The sequence below is a fragment of the Bicyclus anynana genome, chromosome 22, assembly GCF_947172395.1.
Source record: "Bicyclus anynana chromosome 22, ilBicAnyn1.1, whole genome shotgun sequence".
Lineage (NCBI taxonomy): Eukaryota > Metazoa > Arthropoda > Insecta > Lepidoptera > Nymphalidae > Bicyclus > Bicyclus anynana.
This window is the reverse complement of record NC_069104.1, coordinates 6,260,078-6,278,457: the sequence shown is the minus strand read 5'-3', so window position 1 is coordinate 6,278,457 and position 18,380 is coordinate 6,260,078. Positions and strand designations below refer to the sequence as shown.

The 18,380-nt window shown below is 36.8% G+C and overlaps 1 protein-coding gene across 1 annotated transcript in view; it reads left to right on the top strand.

Annotated features, from left to right (window-relative positions):
• The window catches only part of LOC112043371 (DE-cadherin), a 334,333-nt gene that overhangs the window by 285,205 nt on the left and 30,748 nt on the right, over positions 1–18,380 (top strand). The window contains exons 14-15 of the mRNA XM_052888463.1: positions 9,495–9,686; positions 11,707–11,862. Coding sequence (XP_052744423.1) covers positions 9,495–9,686; positions 11,707–11,862 — 348 coding nt within the window. The remainder of the gene's footprint in view (positions 1–9,494; positions 9,687–11,706; positions 11,863–18,380) is intronic.

The window sequence follows — 18,380 nt, the reverse complement described above, 5'->3', positions numbered from 1 at the left end:
GTGTTATAATAACTTACGTCTTCTTGTTAATATTTCCATGCATTTGAAGCGGCGATTGCTCGGGACTCTATTAAAATAAAATTTGCATCCAACAACGCTTGGAAAGTGCGGTATAAAACATGGAAATATCTGTTACAATGGATCCATAGCTCTTTACAAGTTACTATAAACTGTTTTACGATTCCCACTTTGAGACGGCTACCAGATACGACTTTTATTTTAGTTGCCGCAAGATTTTTATGTATTTGACCACGAAACATAGAATGCTAAAGCGTAAGCTTTAGCAATAAAAGTACAAAGGCTTTCGTTATCAACCCATATTTGGCTCAGGGGTTAGGCAAATAAGTAGTAGATCACGCTGGCCCAATGCGGATTGGCAGACATCACACACGCAGAGAATTAAGAAAATTCTCTGGTATGCAAGTTTCATCACAATGTTTTTCCTTCACCGTTTGAGACACGTCATATTTAATTTCTTAAAATGCACACAACTGAAAAGTTGGAGGTGCATGCCCCGGACCGGACCCTCCGAAATCAGAGGCAGAGGTCATATCCACTGGTCTATCACGGCTATTTTGAGTGAACTTTAGTTGGTACTATATCACTGTCACCTTTCACTAAACAAGTTAATTACTAACTAAAGTTAACACTATGTGAAATCCATTAAAGTCCCTTTTCTTTTAATATAATTTCGATTTTCTTGAATAAAAAAGTCATCAGTGACAAATGGAACTTTTTCGATAGAAATCATTATATCTGTGTCAATAAAAAATAATAAGTAAAGAACTTTCAACTCTAAATTAAGGCAATTAAGTTATAATATTTTTTTTTTCCGTTAACATTATAATTTCACATTACACATTTGCTATATTTGTACACTACATGTGTGTTCGTTTAGGACACCCTAGGGTACGGAGTGTTCAAAACTAAAAATGACAGAAGCTCATTCCAGAGTATTCATTATTCCGTGTATTTGGCATTCAATCTATACTAATATTATAAAGCAAAAGAGTTTGTTTGATTAAACGCGCTAATCCAGGAACTACTGGTCCGATTTGAAAAATTCTTTCAGTGTTAGATAGCACATTTATCGAGGAAGGCTGTTGGCTATATATTATACCCGTATTCTTACGGGAACGGGAACCACGCGAGTGGAACCGCGCGGTGGCAGCTAGTATTTTATATCCAGTAGTATAGGTGTGTGTGGATAGCATTGATCTACATATTAGGGATCGACTAACATTGCGCTTTCCGATACGGGGACGCCAATTCAGCATCTCAAGACCCAAGAATCCATCGACTATTCGAGCTATAGTCCTCTCCCATTGCCACTTCTGGAGTAACATTGTTTCTTCTAATCTCGTAGTATTAGAATTTGATCACGCATACTTAGTTTATTTTAAAAAAGATTCCAAAGATTGGAACCATCCCATTAAGTTTGCAGTATTACTACTGTAACTTGTGACGGGCGGCCCCGCTCTTCCGTTTAAAGTAGACTAATACATTTGATATAAATAATCATTAATACTAAATTACTAATAATATACAAGAGTGCATGTGTTTGTGTTTGTGAGTGGTATGTGTGAGTTGTGTTTGTGTGGTGTGTGTGAGTATGTGTTCATTTGTTCATGAGTTTGTGCAAGTTTTATATATCGATTTATGCTACACTCGATGCAAAAGATTTTCAGTTTGATCATAGTTAAGTTTAAGTAACCAATCAGCCAAAAAACCAAATAAGATTTTTTTTGCACTTGACTCATAACAAACAGTACACAACATTACATCATGTATTGTGAGCATAAATAATATATCATTTTGATAAAATGTGGCTAATCTGAATAATTAACTTTCCCCCATATCTGTCTGAATAAATTTCAATGAACCCTCATCACGGAGTACCTTTTATAATACGGGCGAATTTCTACGATGTGTTTATACAATTTATGACTAAAAATGTTTAAAGGGCTGCATGAAACAACGAAATGCTATATTGGAACATGGGAAATAAGTTATACAACATACGAAAATAAGTAAATAATAAGTCTCTTCGCTTACTAGTGCGGGGTCGCCATTCCAGCACTTTGGGACCCCAACGTCCATCGGCTCTTCGCACTATGTGCCCCGCCCATTGCCACTTCAGCTTCGCAACTCGTTGAGCTATGTCGGTGACTTTGGTTCTTCTGCGGATCTCCTCATTTCTGATTCGATCACGCGAGTCGCAGGGATTCGCTGGATGCAGGTGGCTCAGTATCGTGATGTTTGGAAGTCCCTACAAAAGGCCTACGTCCTGCAGTGGACGTCCATCGGCTGATATGATGATGATGATGATGAAGTCTCTTCGTATATGGTATGCACAGAGTAACCATAGTGAGTCTTTACAAGCAACGTACTGAAGCCGGTGAAACCCATTAAAAAAAAAACAAACGTCTCCTTGACAACCGCATATATACAAACTTTTTTTCATAATTTGTATTTCAAAATTTAACACTAACAACAATTACGTAAATTAATATAATAATCAGTAATAACCAGTAAAAATTTACTCCGTCTTAGTTCTTTAATTTTTTAGAAAAGTTATTAAAATATTTAAAAACATAAGACGCCATTTTTCTGGAATAATATTAAAAATTACTGATGCGACGATTCATATCGTACTGACTAGAGAACGTATTCGTTTTTGAATTTCATTACGTACAGTACGACACCGTCATGTTCCGTACGCTCCATCTGTATATTATTGATTAATCTGTGATGGTATGTATGAACTTGTTGTTTGCAGACTTCACACACTACTACTACTAGATAATTAAGATAAATCTTAGGTATGCCGATTTTTCTTTACCGTTTGCGACACGTGATATATATATATTTTATTTTTTACTAGTTAGCCCTTGACTAAAATCTTACCTGGTGGTAAGTGATGATGCAGTCTAAGATGGAATCGGGCTAACTTGTTAGGAGGATGAAAATCCACACACCTTTCGGTTTCTACACGACATCGGTTTGACGGCCGCGTGGCGCAGTGGGTAGTGACCCTGCTTTCTGCATCCACGGCCGTGGGTTCGATTCCCACAACTGGGAAATATTTGTGTGATGAGCATGGGTGTTTTCCAGTGTCTGTGTGTATTTATACATTATATAAGTATTTATGTAGTATATAATATTATTGTATATTAATATTATAATATCAACTATCTTAGCACCCATAACACAAGCTACTCTGTATGCTTACTTTGGGGCTAGATAGTGATGTGTATTGTTTAAGTATATTTATTTTTATTTTATATTTATCGGTACCGGAACTCTAAATCGCTTGGCGGTAAGTCTTTGCTGGTAGGGTGGTAACTAGCTACGGCCGAAGACTCCCACCACCCAAAATATAATTTCTATTTATTTATTTAATTTCTTTTAAATTAAAAGTTTGAGTGCATGCCCTGGACCGGATTCTAACCTACGCCCAAAACAGAGGTCATATCCACTGGGCTATCACGTCGTTTTTTAATAATATATGGCCATTAAAATGTTAATTTTCCCTTAATGAAAGTGGGTTTAGTGCGGCGCGTACGTAAACTGGGATTAGAGGGGAGGCAGTTTTTACTGCTTTGTCCTGATTTTCCTTGCAGTGGTTTTATTCTGGATAAATTTAGTATGGACTTCGAAATACCTACTTTGCTTTTATTTTCGGAAACACCTAAAACTCGTAATAAAGAGCGCAAATGAGAGTTGTTAATAAATTAAATTGTCAACTCGAAAATTCGAGTTTACCTCGAAGTGTTCGTCAACTTTGGTGTACTTAAATAGTAAAGTTTGCGGTGTCGTATATAACTAAAACTATAAATTAAATGTTTAAGTAACTCGTTGGTCTATTGGTTATAGTAGGTATATGGCTTGAGATCACAAGGTCCTAGATCAAGTCCTGTGAAATACCAAGCTTCTCTTTCTACCAATAAATTTTCAGAATAAAATATCAGTTCTCCTAGTTATGAAGTAGGTGGTGTTACTCGTACATGTGTGCATAACACACATATCCAAGTAAAGTCGGATATAATATTTATGACGTCTCAGTAGACTGCCGATGTCGCTGCACGCAGGCTATCAAATCAAGTGCCCTGTCGCCCACCTACGTTACCGCTGACACCTAAAATCTTATATTAAGCCGCAGCTTAACGCACGAAGTTTCTAAACGTCATAAAGATTGCTTCCGACTATATGTATGGTGGATAGTATTAAACCGTAGTCTCTTTCTAAGGGTTATTACTCTATTCTATCTATTCTTACATACCAACGCGCTGTCTGACAACTGTCAAACGTTTGTCTATTTACTTTACTACGTCATCCAAGTAAAAACAGACTTTCAAAAGTAAAAGCTATAACAAGTTTCGTGCTATTTTATAGTCTAAGAAGTCACGGACAATAGTTAGTGACAAATAAATCAAACAGCAAAACACCGCATTAAAGTCGCGGGGTTAGTACCCGACTAAGTTAATGGGGCGTCGACTTACCCGCAAATGCGACAGAATGCTCCGTACTTAATGAAGACGCTTAACGACTCTTTACTACCTAAACTGAGAGTCCAATGTTATTAAGGACTCAATTTATATGTATTAAGAACTTGAAATGTTGTATTGCGTTGTTATGGTGGAGACAAAAGTGGCCATTTTGATTTTTATCATCACCATTAACAGCCGATGGACGTCTGGACATAGGCCTCTTTTACGAACTTTTGAATACAACGGTCTCAAGCCGCCAGCATCCAGCGGCTCCTGATTATTATATTGATTGTACTTACGATTGTCGATTATCCAACTGGCATGTACCTACAGAAGTATTTGTCTTTATGGCGTTTTCTTTTTCGTCGATATTTTGCGGAGACTAGCAAAAACAAAACATTTTTTTTATTTGTATAATATTTTTTATTGGTATTAGTAAAAATATATGAGAGAGAAAGCATTCAACTCTTGCAGAGTCCGATCTGCCTCGGTCGCTACTTTGCCACAAAAACGTCTAAGCTACGGACCTAATGAAATATATAACTGTTGAAAAATACAGTCGTCGTCATCAACCCATATTCGGCTCACTGCTGAGCTCGAGTCTCCTCTCAGAATGAGAGGGGTTAGGCCAATAGTCCACCACGCTGGCCCAATGCGGATTGGCAGACTTCACACACGCAGAGAATGAAGATAATTCTCTGGTATGCAGGTTTCCTCACGATGTTTTCCTTCACCGATTGAGACACGTGATGTTTAATTTCTTAAAATGCACACAACTGAAAAGTTGGAGGTGCATGCCCCAGACGGGATTCGAACCCACACCCTCCGGAATCGGAGGCAGAGGTCATATCCACTGGGCTATCACGGTCCTCAGTAAAAATACAGTATATTAGTAAAAATATATGAAAGAGAACAGAACGAGAGTCACAAATACACGAGAGTCACATATAAAATATATACATATATTAGTGTAAATATATGAGAGAGAACAAAACGAGAGTCACAAATACACGAGAGTCATATATACAATAAAATATTTGTATATTAGTGAAAATATATGAGAGAGAACAGAACGAAAGTCACAAATACACGGGATAGTGGATAGTTTTAAATAAAAGTAAATCAAAGGCCACCGCAAAGCATTCAACTCTCGCAGAGTCCGACCCGCCTCGGTTAATGAGGCGACGACTTTGCCACAAATACGACAGAGCTACGGACCTAATGAAATATATAACCGTTAAAAAAATAGTATATTAGGAAAAATATATAACAGTTACATACACTAGTAAAAGTATATAACATTCATGAATGTATAACTGTTGAATAATATATATAAAATATATGTATATTAGTGAAAATATATGAGAGAGAACAGAACGAAAGTCACAAATACACGGGATAGTGGATAGTTTTAAATAAAAGTAAATCAAAGGCCACCGCAAAGCATTCAACTCTCGTAGAGTCCGACCCGCCTCGGTTAATGAGGCGACGACTTTGCCACAAATACGACAGAGCTACGGACCTAATGAAATATATAACCGTTAAAAAAATAGTATATTAGGAAAAATATATAACAGTTACATACACTAGTAAAAGTATATAACATTCATGAATGTATAACTGTTGAATAATATATATAAAATATATGTATATTAGTGAAAATATATGAGAGAGAACAGAACGAGAGTCACAAATATACGGGATAGTGGATAGTTTTAAATAAAAGCAAATCAAAGGCCACCGCAAAGCATTCAACTCTCGCAGAGTCCGACCCGCCTCGGTTAATGAGGCGGCGACTTTGCCACAAATACGACAGAGCTACGGACCTAATGAAGTTTAGGGCTAACGACTCGTTATTTTAACTTTGCTGAAAACAAACGGCGCTTTGCAATTTTGTTCGTGATTTGTCGAAAGTTAAATTAATGACACTCACTTTCATAACTCCAAACTGCTAATAAATTCTACCTCTAACTAACTGAATTATTTCCTATGTTTTATTTAAATAATCACTTACAATTTTTTGTTTAAAAAAAATGTTGTAAATATAAATTACATATATATAAATTAAATATTTTGTTTTTGTTTTAAGTTTTGCTAACACGTTTTCATGTACTAACACTTAGAAGAACATTTTACCAACACACTATGGATTTTTTTTATCTTCTGAAATAAATGATTTATTATTATTATTATTATTATTTTAAAACACAATTCGCCTTGTTCTCTTAAATTTTTTTTTTTTACTTTCGACACTTTTTTGAAATAGCATAGTTCAACTGATAGGTTGCGTACCACGGAATTAATAAATACAATATCCTTGTACCACTTTTTACTATGTGCGCTGTAGCATGGTGCGGGTGACAGTTGCCTTATGAAGTTCATAACACGTACTATTATCGTGACTCGCGACAAACTTTCAAGAGTGAAACGAACTGTCACCCGCACCATGCTATAGCGCACGAACTGTAGTTTTGAAAACTCCGCACCCGTGGGTGTCCTACGAACACATCTACTCGTATAGTGTAAAAATATAGCACACTAACAAACACCTTACGTAATTGGCAATTATGATGTTGACTGAAAATAAGAAATATGTCATTCATCAGTGTTTGAAAATAGAACTTATTTTTTTTTTACAACTATATCTTGGCAAGTTCGTTCGTAACACATCGCGCTGGCCGGGAGGGAATAGCGATGCCCCCGCTTGCCCGACTTCATACCCGCGCAGTCCTTCCCTCTGCACCGCGCTGACAACATCACATCCGGGCAGTCGTTCCCGCCCCGTCGCCCGCATATCATGAGAGTGTCAACGAACTTGCGAAGCCATAATTATTATTATTTTTGACACAGATATAAATACCGTTTTCTATGTTCTGTGTTGCGTACTGCAATCATCATCATCATCATTAGCAACCCCTATTCGTCTCACTGTTGAGCACGAGTCTTCTCTCAGAATGAGGGATTAGACCAATAGTCCACCACGCTGACCACTGATAGGCAGACTTCACACACGCAGAGAATTGAGAAAACTCTCAGGTATGCAGGTTTTTCCTCACGATGTTTTTCATTCACCGTTTGAGACACGTGATATTTAATTTCTTAAAATGCACTTAACTGAAAAGTTGGAGGTGCATGCCCCGGACCGGATTCGAACCTACGCCCGCATATCCATTGGGCTATCACGGCTCTCACTGCAATCATAGATGAAATAAACTATCGATGTCAAGACACAAGATATTCGATTATAATCATAGCGGAACTAACGAATTCCTATAACAATTGGATACAGTAAAGCTAATTATTGTCTGAAAGCATATATGTGTCCCGCTTGTAACCAAATATACGGGTTCGGCGAAAGCTATCGGCGCGTCACTGCGTTACCATTTGACTCAATAAAGCAAATTATGTTACTAAAAGCATAGCTGGGTAGAGATGTGTAGGTATTTTCAACAGATTTCAAATAACAAAATCAAAAAATCAAAATCAAAAATCATTTATTTCAAGTAGGCTCAGTTTACAAGCACTTTTGACACGTCAGTTGACTATTTGTAAAGATTCTACCACCGGTTCGGAAGGCAGGTTCTGCTGAGAAGAAACCGGCAAGAAACTCAACAGTTGAAACATATACGATAATACCAATAATACATTATATGTATACCAATATTATAAAGCTGAAGAGTTTGTTTGATTGATTGAACGCGCTAAACTCAGGAAATATATTATTTTGTATGGGATTGTCCATTATCAAGGTCCCTTAAATAATGGAACGACTAATAGGAGTGGGGAATCAGTAAAAAACGTGGCAAAAACAGAAAAAAAATCCTTTTGAGAGCTTTTTTGACGACTTCCGTGGTGCAGTGGTATGCGCGGTGGATTTACGAGACGGAGGTCCTGGACCGATTGAGGTTTTCTTAATTGGTCCAGGTCTGGCTGGTGGGAGGCTTCAGCCGTGGCTAGTTACCATCCTACCGGCAAAGACGTACCGCCAAGCGATTTATCGTTCCGGTACGATGTCGTGTACAAACCGAAAGGTGTGTAGATTTTCATCCTCCTCCTAACAAGTTAGCCCGCTTCCATCTGACTGCATCATCACTTACCACCAGGTGAGATTGTAGTCAAGGGCTAACTTGTAAAGAATAAAAAAAAACTTAGAATTGAAAATTTTGATAAACCCTAAAGGTCATGAAATTATTAATTACACTCTCAATCAAGTCATAGCAATATTCTCTTTCAGTGCGCTTTCATTTAAGACCCCACTCGAGTATATTTTCAGATATTCGGTTATCCCACAACTTTTAAACGGCTCAAACCATTTTCATCAAACATGTCTAAGAACATTCGCACATACTCGCAACGACCTTAGAGCACAGCCCAGGTTTTCATCTATCTCAGGCATCGAAGGGTATCTCATAGTCCACAAATGCTATGGAAAGTGGCGGGTTATACTCTTGATGAGTAATCGTTAGGGTCAAACTTTATAATCCTAAAGCTGCCAATCCGCGTTGATGCAGCGTGGCGAGTCAAAGTTCCAAATTTCATGCAGAGTGAGGCAGTTTTGTAGTAGGACATTCAAAAAGGTATTTTTCAGAGTTTAACCTAAATAGTACAAAATACACCTACTCTTTGTCAATATTTCAAATAAATACAATAAAAATATGTAGGTCATCCAACAACTTTAACTTGGAAAACTTAAACCCGCGAAGTCATTAGAACTAAAAAAACAACTTTAAGAGCCCTTCAGTTTGTAGTAAAGGAGTCAACGGTCAAAAAACTTATTTCCCTGATAACTTTTTGGTTTGCTTACTTATGTTCGTATAACATTAGATTCTATTTATTTAAAAATATGCATTTTTTTAAAAGAAATACATGTAATATTTATTTAGTATATTTATGTTAGTGTTGTGTCGTTATTTAATACAAACATAAATTCTAGTTTTTTTTTTTAATTTTTTATAGGTGTTTATATATTTTATTTAGTTGTGTAATGTATAATGTTTTGCGCAGGGCGAAGCTCCAGATACGGAAATCGGGCGTGTATTCGTCAACGATCCAGATGATTGGGACCTTCCTGACAAACGATTTATGTGGATCCCGTCCTACGAACAAAGGAGTCCGTATTTCGATGTTCACAGCAACACTGGGATGATCACTATGAAAGAAGGCACACCTAATGGAACCTACACACTTAGGTTCAACGTAAGTTTAAAATTTGTATCTAAGCTTATCTACATTTACAGTAATATAAAGAGGATGTATATTTTTCTATGTAAGTAATAAACTCAAAAACTACTACACTGATTTAAAAAATCACCAATAGAAAGCTACATTATCAGGGAGTAATATAAATGAGAAAGGTCATCACGATATCTCGAAAACCGCTCGACATACAAAGTTGAAATTTAGCAGGGAGGTAGTTCTTAGGTAGTAGACGCCCACTAAGAACGGATTTTGCTAGAGGGCCGGATTAAGAAGGTCTAAAAGGCGGACGAAGTCGCAGGCGCAGGTTTTTTGTCTGTTTGTTACGATTTTTCTGAATAACTACGCGACCGATTTTGATTATTTTTCATAATTATAAAGCTACATCTTCACTTAGAAACATGGGTTATACTATATCCCCGTGTTCTCACACTAACGGGATGTATGTCGGTGAAACCGTGGTGATTGATATATTTTAATAAATTTTCTGACAGAAACTTTATTCAGTTCTTATTTTCTTTTCTTTATTACGTTTTTTAAGACTAATAAAACCCATTTTTGCGCACTGAAACTAAAAAAAAAGAAAAGTAGAACATTCAGAAATGCCAGAAAATGCTCGTTTAATTTTTCGGATCTCACGCCAAAGAACTATCGTTATAGTTGAAAAATTAATAAAGACTGAAAAGATTGCGCCGGCTCCTGTTCTATTTATATTTGCCGGTTCTCTTGGGCTCGGAGTTGCGGGAAAGTTAATAATTAAATGTTAAAGCATTCGCCGCGTGACCTGACCGACTGACTTGAGTTCAGGGGCGGATTTACCAGAAGTAGGCTGCAACTTAGGGCGGCATATTTGGCCCAAATAGTTTTTAGTGCAGAAATAAAGAAAACTGTTCTTGATAACTTCTATGAAATTTAAATTTTTATTGAATTTTTAAAGAGTTTTCTTATTTTTTTTAGTATATAACTGTAGGTATATACTAAAATTATTATAATTCGCAATGTTACCGACATATAAAATGTACCTGATAAATTTTAGAATTTAAACTATCGTGAGTGTTATTCATATTAATTTACTATGAAGCACGGCTAAAACTCACGTGATACAACGTCGGAGTATGCCCGACTAGTTTTGAACCCATACGGGGCCCTTAGTCATGAGCTGGTACTTCCAATGCGGCACGATCCAAACCTTGAAACTAGTCGGGCATACTCCGATGTTGTATTACGTGAGTTTTATCATTAAAAATTAAGTTTGTTTTCGAGTAATAGTGTCGAATTTCAAAGGACAGTAGGGGCGGCAAAAAATAGCCTACTGGCGGCATATTTGTAAATCCGCCACTGCTTGAGTTCTAGGCAGCGGTGCCAAGTGTTCCGGTTTAAAATGATCGCGTATTTTGCACCGCAGAAGCCGAAATTAATCAAGGTCAACGTACATTGATTCTTGCTTTTCTGAATGTCTTGCTTATGCTAGCCACAAACCGTCAATTATTCTCACGTTTCTGTAGCACCCATGACTATAATTGATCGTGTGTTGGTCACTGCGTACATGACTTGTATAGTATGCTGCGTGGGCACTGCAGTTTGCTTATCAGAAACGTGAGAATAATTGACCTTTAGTCTTCCTAGAATGTCGATTTTTTTACAGAAAAAGGGAATGCCTTTAGTTCTTCTTCGTTGAGGTCATATCCACTAGGCTATCACGGCTACCAAGGTCAAATGCCCTTAATTTACGCGTTCAAATCGACAAATTCATCAGAGCCCAAAAGTGCAGCGCGCTTATAAATGTTATTATTTCAATAGGTTTTTATATCTTGTTTTTTTTTTATTTCCAAAAAGGTGACAGAGGAAAACGAACCACTTGTGCCTTTCCACTGCGTCGAGGCTATCACGGCTATCAAGGTCAAATGCCCTTAATTTAAGCGTTCAAAATGACAAATTCGCCAAAGCCCAAAAGAGCGCAACATGATGTTATTATTTCAAAAGGTTTTTAAATCTTGGTTTTTTTTTTAATTTCCAAAAGGTGACAGAGGAAAACGAGCCACTTGTGCCCTTCCACTTCGTCGAGGCGACAGTGAACGTCACTATTAAGGAGATTCCCGAGGAGGCTGTCGACAAGTCCGGATCAATTCGTTTCGTGAATGTCACCGCCGAGGACTTCATTATACCAGAAGCTGATGTGAGTATATCATAGAAGTGAAGGCGATGCCTCATTAGAGCGTTGCATCGTCGCAACGGATCAACGCATTGTATGCCACACATGTGTTTTGTTGACGTACGACGCAGGACCCAGTCCGTCTCAACAATGCATACAAAACAATGTGTACTGTCCGTCGTCCGTTGAAACGTCGCCTGCGACGAAGCATCGCTTTTATGTGCCATGTCATCAATATATTTTCTATTACTTGATTCTTACATTGCGGGTTGTCTGGAGGAGATCGCTATTAGCGATAAGACCGCCTTTGTACATATTTTTACCTACTTATTTTGTTACTTGATGAATATTGTTTTATATTTTTATGTGCAATCTATCTATCTATATACTTAAATCATGCCATCATATACATAAATAAAATTAACTGTCTGTCTGCGATTTTAAAATAACTGTGTTTTTCCAATTATTATTTCCACGACACTAAAGCATAATCAAGATTTTATAATTTTTTGTCTGTCTTTTTATTTTTCTGGGGTAATTAAACTACGCCCTCCCAAATCGGTGCCAGAGGTCATATCCACTGGGCACTGGCTCATTTCACTTTTTTAATTATTAATTCGACAATATTTGAAGACGAGGTTCACAATAAATGCTTATAACGGAACGTCTCCATAGTTGTCAAGACATAGATTACCTACTGCCAGATGAATACCCAACACGCAAATATTAAGCATCCGTTGGCACAGGGGAGCTCACACGTATCCGGATGCTATCGTTAAGGTTTACCTGCATAACTACACTGTGCAAACGTTTGCTATCGGGAATATTCGGGCAACTACGTCGTTACAAATCGAACGCTTTATCCGCGTATAGGAATTGCTCGAAATCTGCCTTTCCAGAACTTGGGCTATGGTAGCTATTTTCCATTTGCACTTGAATTAATTGCTTTGTTATCTATTTATCTATATTTTGGCTGGTGTGAGGCGTCGGCCGTGGCTAGTTACCCTACCGGCAAAGGCGTACCGCCAAGCGATTTAGCGTTCCGGTACGATGTCGTGTAGAAACCGAAAGGGGTGTGGATTTTCATCCTACTCCTAACAAGTTAGCCCGTTTCCATCTTAGATTGCATCATCACTTACCATCAGGTGAGATTGTAGTCAAGGGCTAACTCGTAAAAGAATAAAAATATATATATAATATATAAATAAGTGAGTAAAAACTCCGTTTGTCGCCGAAAGTTTTCTTGCAAATGGGTGGTAGCGTTAGTTAATATGATGGGGAAATATTGGATTAGTGTGTTAGTTTGGTTTATTGAATTATAGGCTCTGATGCTACTGGACCGATTTGCTAAATTCTTTCACCAATGGAAAGCTGAACTGAAGTGAACTTTTACCAATGAAGTGAAATAATCTATATTTTTTATCCTTGTATTCCCATTAGACTAAATATTACCTCTTTAGTCTATATAAGAGCGAAATTAAGTTTTTTACCTATTTCTAACTAACCGTTATTCTGGTCATTAGGTTTTAGTAAATCCAAGCATACGACATTGTAAACATAAATTCAAGCAGACTAAGTAGCAGTTTCGGTCTATTATTAAAAAAATATAAGTATGTAATACCTATGTATATATTATAGTTTGTATACCTATGTATATAGTATTGTTATGTAATAAGCAATAAAATTTTTACCTATAAAAATTTTCAAAGTTTTTATCTCCTTGCTAATCCATGTTGCATATTCGAACCAAGAAATCGAATAAATTAAATCAATAATTACGAATTTTATATGTCCGTTGCTTATCAAGATTGCATCCGTCGAGTTCAAATAAATAAAATCAATGATTATTATGCATTTCAATATGAATCCTGGAGAATGCATCCGTTGAATCCTTCAATTCAATACAGTGAAAGAGATCCCCGTTCGTTGGTCGACAAATTTGCATCGATCCGCTTTAAAACGCCTCCACTAAAGAGTATGTTATCCTTTAGACCGATATGGGAAAACTAGGTTAGGTTATCTTCTTAGTGGCATCGAGATTTTCTTCGGGAGATTTGAATTGAATTTAACGTTCGAGAAACTTCTCTATGTTATGGAATATTGATATTCTACGTGTTCACCGTCACTACCTGCAAATAATAGACGTCTTTATAAAAAGCTTCGTCTTTTCCTCGATGTTGTTAGAGTAACAGATTAGCTGAGGATTAGCTTATATACAACGTGTCCCAAAATTCAACGATAAGCGGGCGCCAAAAGATTGACCTGCTCATGAGCACTTAAGGAAAAATAATAAAAAAAATATACCTAAATTTTTTTTTTAGTTACAAAATAAATTTTAAAATTCTTTGAAAATTTACACCTTGTATGATATTTTGAACTACCGCAGCTACAATTTCTTAAATATGCTTAAGATTTTTTTTGTATCGGAACCTAAGTAGTACTACTATTCACCACAACTCTTAAAAACACCACAATGCCCGCAGTTTTTACACAAAAAAATATCAAAATATTTTTTTTCCCTCAAATTTTTAAAGATTTTTACTTTCAGTCTACTTTGACTCATGGTCTTGCAAAAAAAAGTATGAACACCGCTATGGCAAGTTATTTTCAAAGTTGACGCAACTAATCAAGATTTCAAAATAGTATAATACCCTAGGATAACTAGTCGCAAAAAAAAAATATGCGTACCATTTGTAAACAAGAACTAAATTTCTAAAATGTTTTTGCTCCTAGAAATCACTTTTACTTTATGCACAAAATGATGTGAGTCATACGTTGCAATTTCCTAGAATTTTAATGGAACGAACGATAACATTTAAAAATAAGAGAGAGAGAGAGAGAGAAAGATAGCGATAAGTATACGTTAGAGAGGGATAGACAGATGTTCTTTGTTGAATGACAATGATGCAGGTAAAGAAAATCCTGTTCCCAGCAAGTCAGTACGCTCTGCTCCTTTGTTTACTGCGCAACTTTCCGTATTCAATTGACGTGGCTCTCGTACTAACGACTTTTGGCTTTGCATTTTGGACTGGACTTAAGTGATCTGCAAACTGAACTGACCTGGCATTATTTTGGACTGTGCCTGTGTTTTGTGAATTGGACTTTTGGTGTATTTTGGACTGTTTAGCGTTATCATGCCGCAACCATACACGCCGATGGAATACGCTAACATGCATCTCATTTATGGAGAATGTCGGTGCAATGCTAACGCTGCTAGCAGATTGTATCGAGAAAGGTACCCAAACGCTCAAAGATATCCAGATTATCGGGTATTTATGAATGTGCATCAAGCGTTTTCGGAGGGTCGTTTGCCGTCAGCTAGAAGAAACGCTGGAAGACCTAGATCGGAATGCGATGAAGAAGTTCTCAATGAAATAAACATTGATTCAACTACCTCAGTGCGTGCCATAGAAGCAGCTACGGGAATCCCAAAAAGTTCAGCACATCGAATACTAAAACGTCATCGGCTACACCCATATCATTACAGACGTGTACAAACGTTACTATCACGGGACTATCCACTGCGGATCGCATTTTGCCGAGTGATGCTTCAAAAGCATCGGGAAGATCCTCAGTTCTTGGATAAAGTACTATGGTCGGATGAAACAACCTGCAAGAAAGATGGCTATTTAAATCTTCACAACCTACACAGCTGGAGCAATGAGAATCCGCACCTGATGAGAGAAGACAAATCCCAATATCAATTTAAGGTCAACTTATGGACGGGCATTTTAAATGGAAAAGTGATTGGGCCTTTTGAATTACAAGGAAACTTAGATGGGGACAGTTATTTGAACTTTTTACAAAATGATTTGCAAGAATTACTAGAAGACGTCCCCCTAAGCGACCTTCAAAATATGTGGTATCAAAATGATGGTTGCCCAGCTCACTACGCTCGTCCTGTGAGACAATACCTAGACCACGAGTATCCGGGGCGTTGGATCGGGCGACTTGGTCCTATCCTATGGCCACCCCGATCACCCGACCTAAACCCCCTGGATTTCTTTTATTGGGGTTGTCTCAAAGACAGGATCTACGCAAAACCGATTACGACATTGGACGAGCTTCGGCAAAAAATCACTCAGGCTGCGGCACATATCAATGCTAGAAGATATGCGCGAAAAATAAAACGGTCGTTTTTAAGGCGATGTCGTGCCTGTATTAATGCCGGTGGAAAACAATTCGAACATTTACTTTAATGTTGTGTAATTAAAATAACAAACACATTTTTGGAACATAGTAAAATTTATTACTAACAACAAGAACAATTAAGAAATTTGGTTCTTGTTTACAAATGGTACGCATATTTTTTTTTGTGACTAGTTATCCTAGGGTATTATACTATTTTGAAATCTTGATTAGTTGCGTCAACTTTGAAAATAACTTGCCATAGCGGTGTTCATACTTTTTTTTGCAAGACCATGAGTCAAAGTAGACTGAAAGTAAAAATCTTTAAAAATTTGAGGGAAAAAAAATATTTTGATTTTTTTTTGTGTAAAAACTGCGGGCATTGTGGTGTTTTTAAGAGTTGTGGTGAATAGCAGTACTACTTAGGTTCCGATACAAAAAAAATCTTAAGCATATTTAAGAAATTGTAGCTGCGGTAGTTCAAAATATCATACAAGGTGTAAATTTTCAAAGAATTTTAAAATTTATTTTGTAACTAAAAAAAAAATTTAGGTATATTTTTTTTATTATTTTTCCTTAAGTGCTCATGAGCAGGTCAATCTTTTGGCGCCCGCTTATCGTTGAATTTTGGGACACGTTGTATATAGGTGTGTTCCACAATTTTGTTACATTTTTCTTGATTTACAGAGCACTTTCATTCACTTAACAGAGCAAACAGAGTCCTTACTTGATCTAAAGTGGATTAATTATTTTAAGAAACAATCATCTCGGTACACAAGCTAGGATAATTCCTTACAATGTCTTGTTCTATGCTCTTCTAGAGCGTGAGCCTATTTCCAAAAAAATCAGTTATATTGCTTAAATTCCAGCTTTTATAAAAATTAAGCTGAGGCTTAACTCAACTTTTTTATTTAAGAACATTCCTGATTCTGGTAGCTAACTGTGTTACCAGATAATAACAATTTCTGAGCGTTTAAAAGTTAGGTTATTAAAAGTTGTTACTAACCAGTTGTTTTTTTACTGTTGTAAAATAGTTATACAACTTAACAAATTGCATGGTATATTATCTCGCTCCGACGCTCAGAATTTTTTATTACCTGGTAACCCAGTTACGAGTAGCTACCAGAATTAAGAATTATCGTAAATAAAAAACTTGAGCGTCTCATCAAGATGAAGCTATTTACAGAAAATTAACTTAATAGTAATCAATTGTAAAAATGTTCCACGAATCCTGTCTACCATCTTTAATCCCATTCTTTATCTAATAATGCAGATGTCAAAGGTTATCACTGTTCTGCCAATCAAGTAAAACATTACAAGTTGTAGGCAAAACCGTATATTGAGTGAGGAAATACTAAAATTACGCTTCTAATACAATGTGGATAAGGTGGACTTAGGGGCTTTGGGACTTGGGGCAAAGTTCTCTGTAATATTAAGCCGGAACTTTAGTTCCGCAAGTTTCTAATAGGTTGTAAGGCGAGCCAAGGTCAAGTTGGATGAAGTTATGAGTCTCGAGCGATTGTCTAATCTTTGTACATTAATTACATTTTGTAACTGTTTATTGTTGTGTAATAATATTGAGCCGTGATAGCCCAGTGGATATGACCTCTGCCTGCTATTCCGGAGAGTGTGGGTACGAATTCGGTCCGGGGCATGCAATAGTGTGCATTTTAAGAAATTAAATATCACGTGTCTCAAACGGTGAAGGAAAAACATCGTGACGAAACCTGAGAAATGTGAAGTCTGCCAATTCGCATTGGGCCAGCGTGGTGGACTATTGGCCTAACCCCTCTCATTCTGAGAGGAGACTCGAGCTCAGCAGTCAGCCGAATATAGTTTGATTATGATGATTGTAATAATATATTATTGTGGTAATCACGGTTCAACGTCAATCGGTCGATTAAGTTTAACCACTGTTAGTTAGGCAGTTAAATTGCTGATTTACTTTTCACAACCTTTCTGGTGTTAGTAATGCATTGGTTTAAAACAGAGAGGTTCTGTCTTCGATTCTCAGATATAAATTTGTTATTTTTTAATTGTACTAAGTACCTCTACCTTAGATTATACCGTCACTTAATACCAGGTAAAATTGTTCTATATCCTAAAGAGCCTATTCGGCAGGCATCATAGAGTCCATCTAAACCAGAGTTTCCCAAACTTTTTTGTGTTGTAGACCCCTTGCCATGTTTTTCCGTGTTGGGTAGACCCCCTACTATTTTGATATTGATTTTCTGTATCCTACAACTTACACATATATAATGTTTTTTTTTACTTTTTTTTCGCTGACATAGACCCCTTGCAGTTTGTCATAGACCCCTAGAGGTCGATATAGACCACTTTGGGAATCACTGATCTAAACCATTGTTTGGTTACAACAAAACAGAATCTAACATGAATCAATATTTATCCAGCAA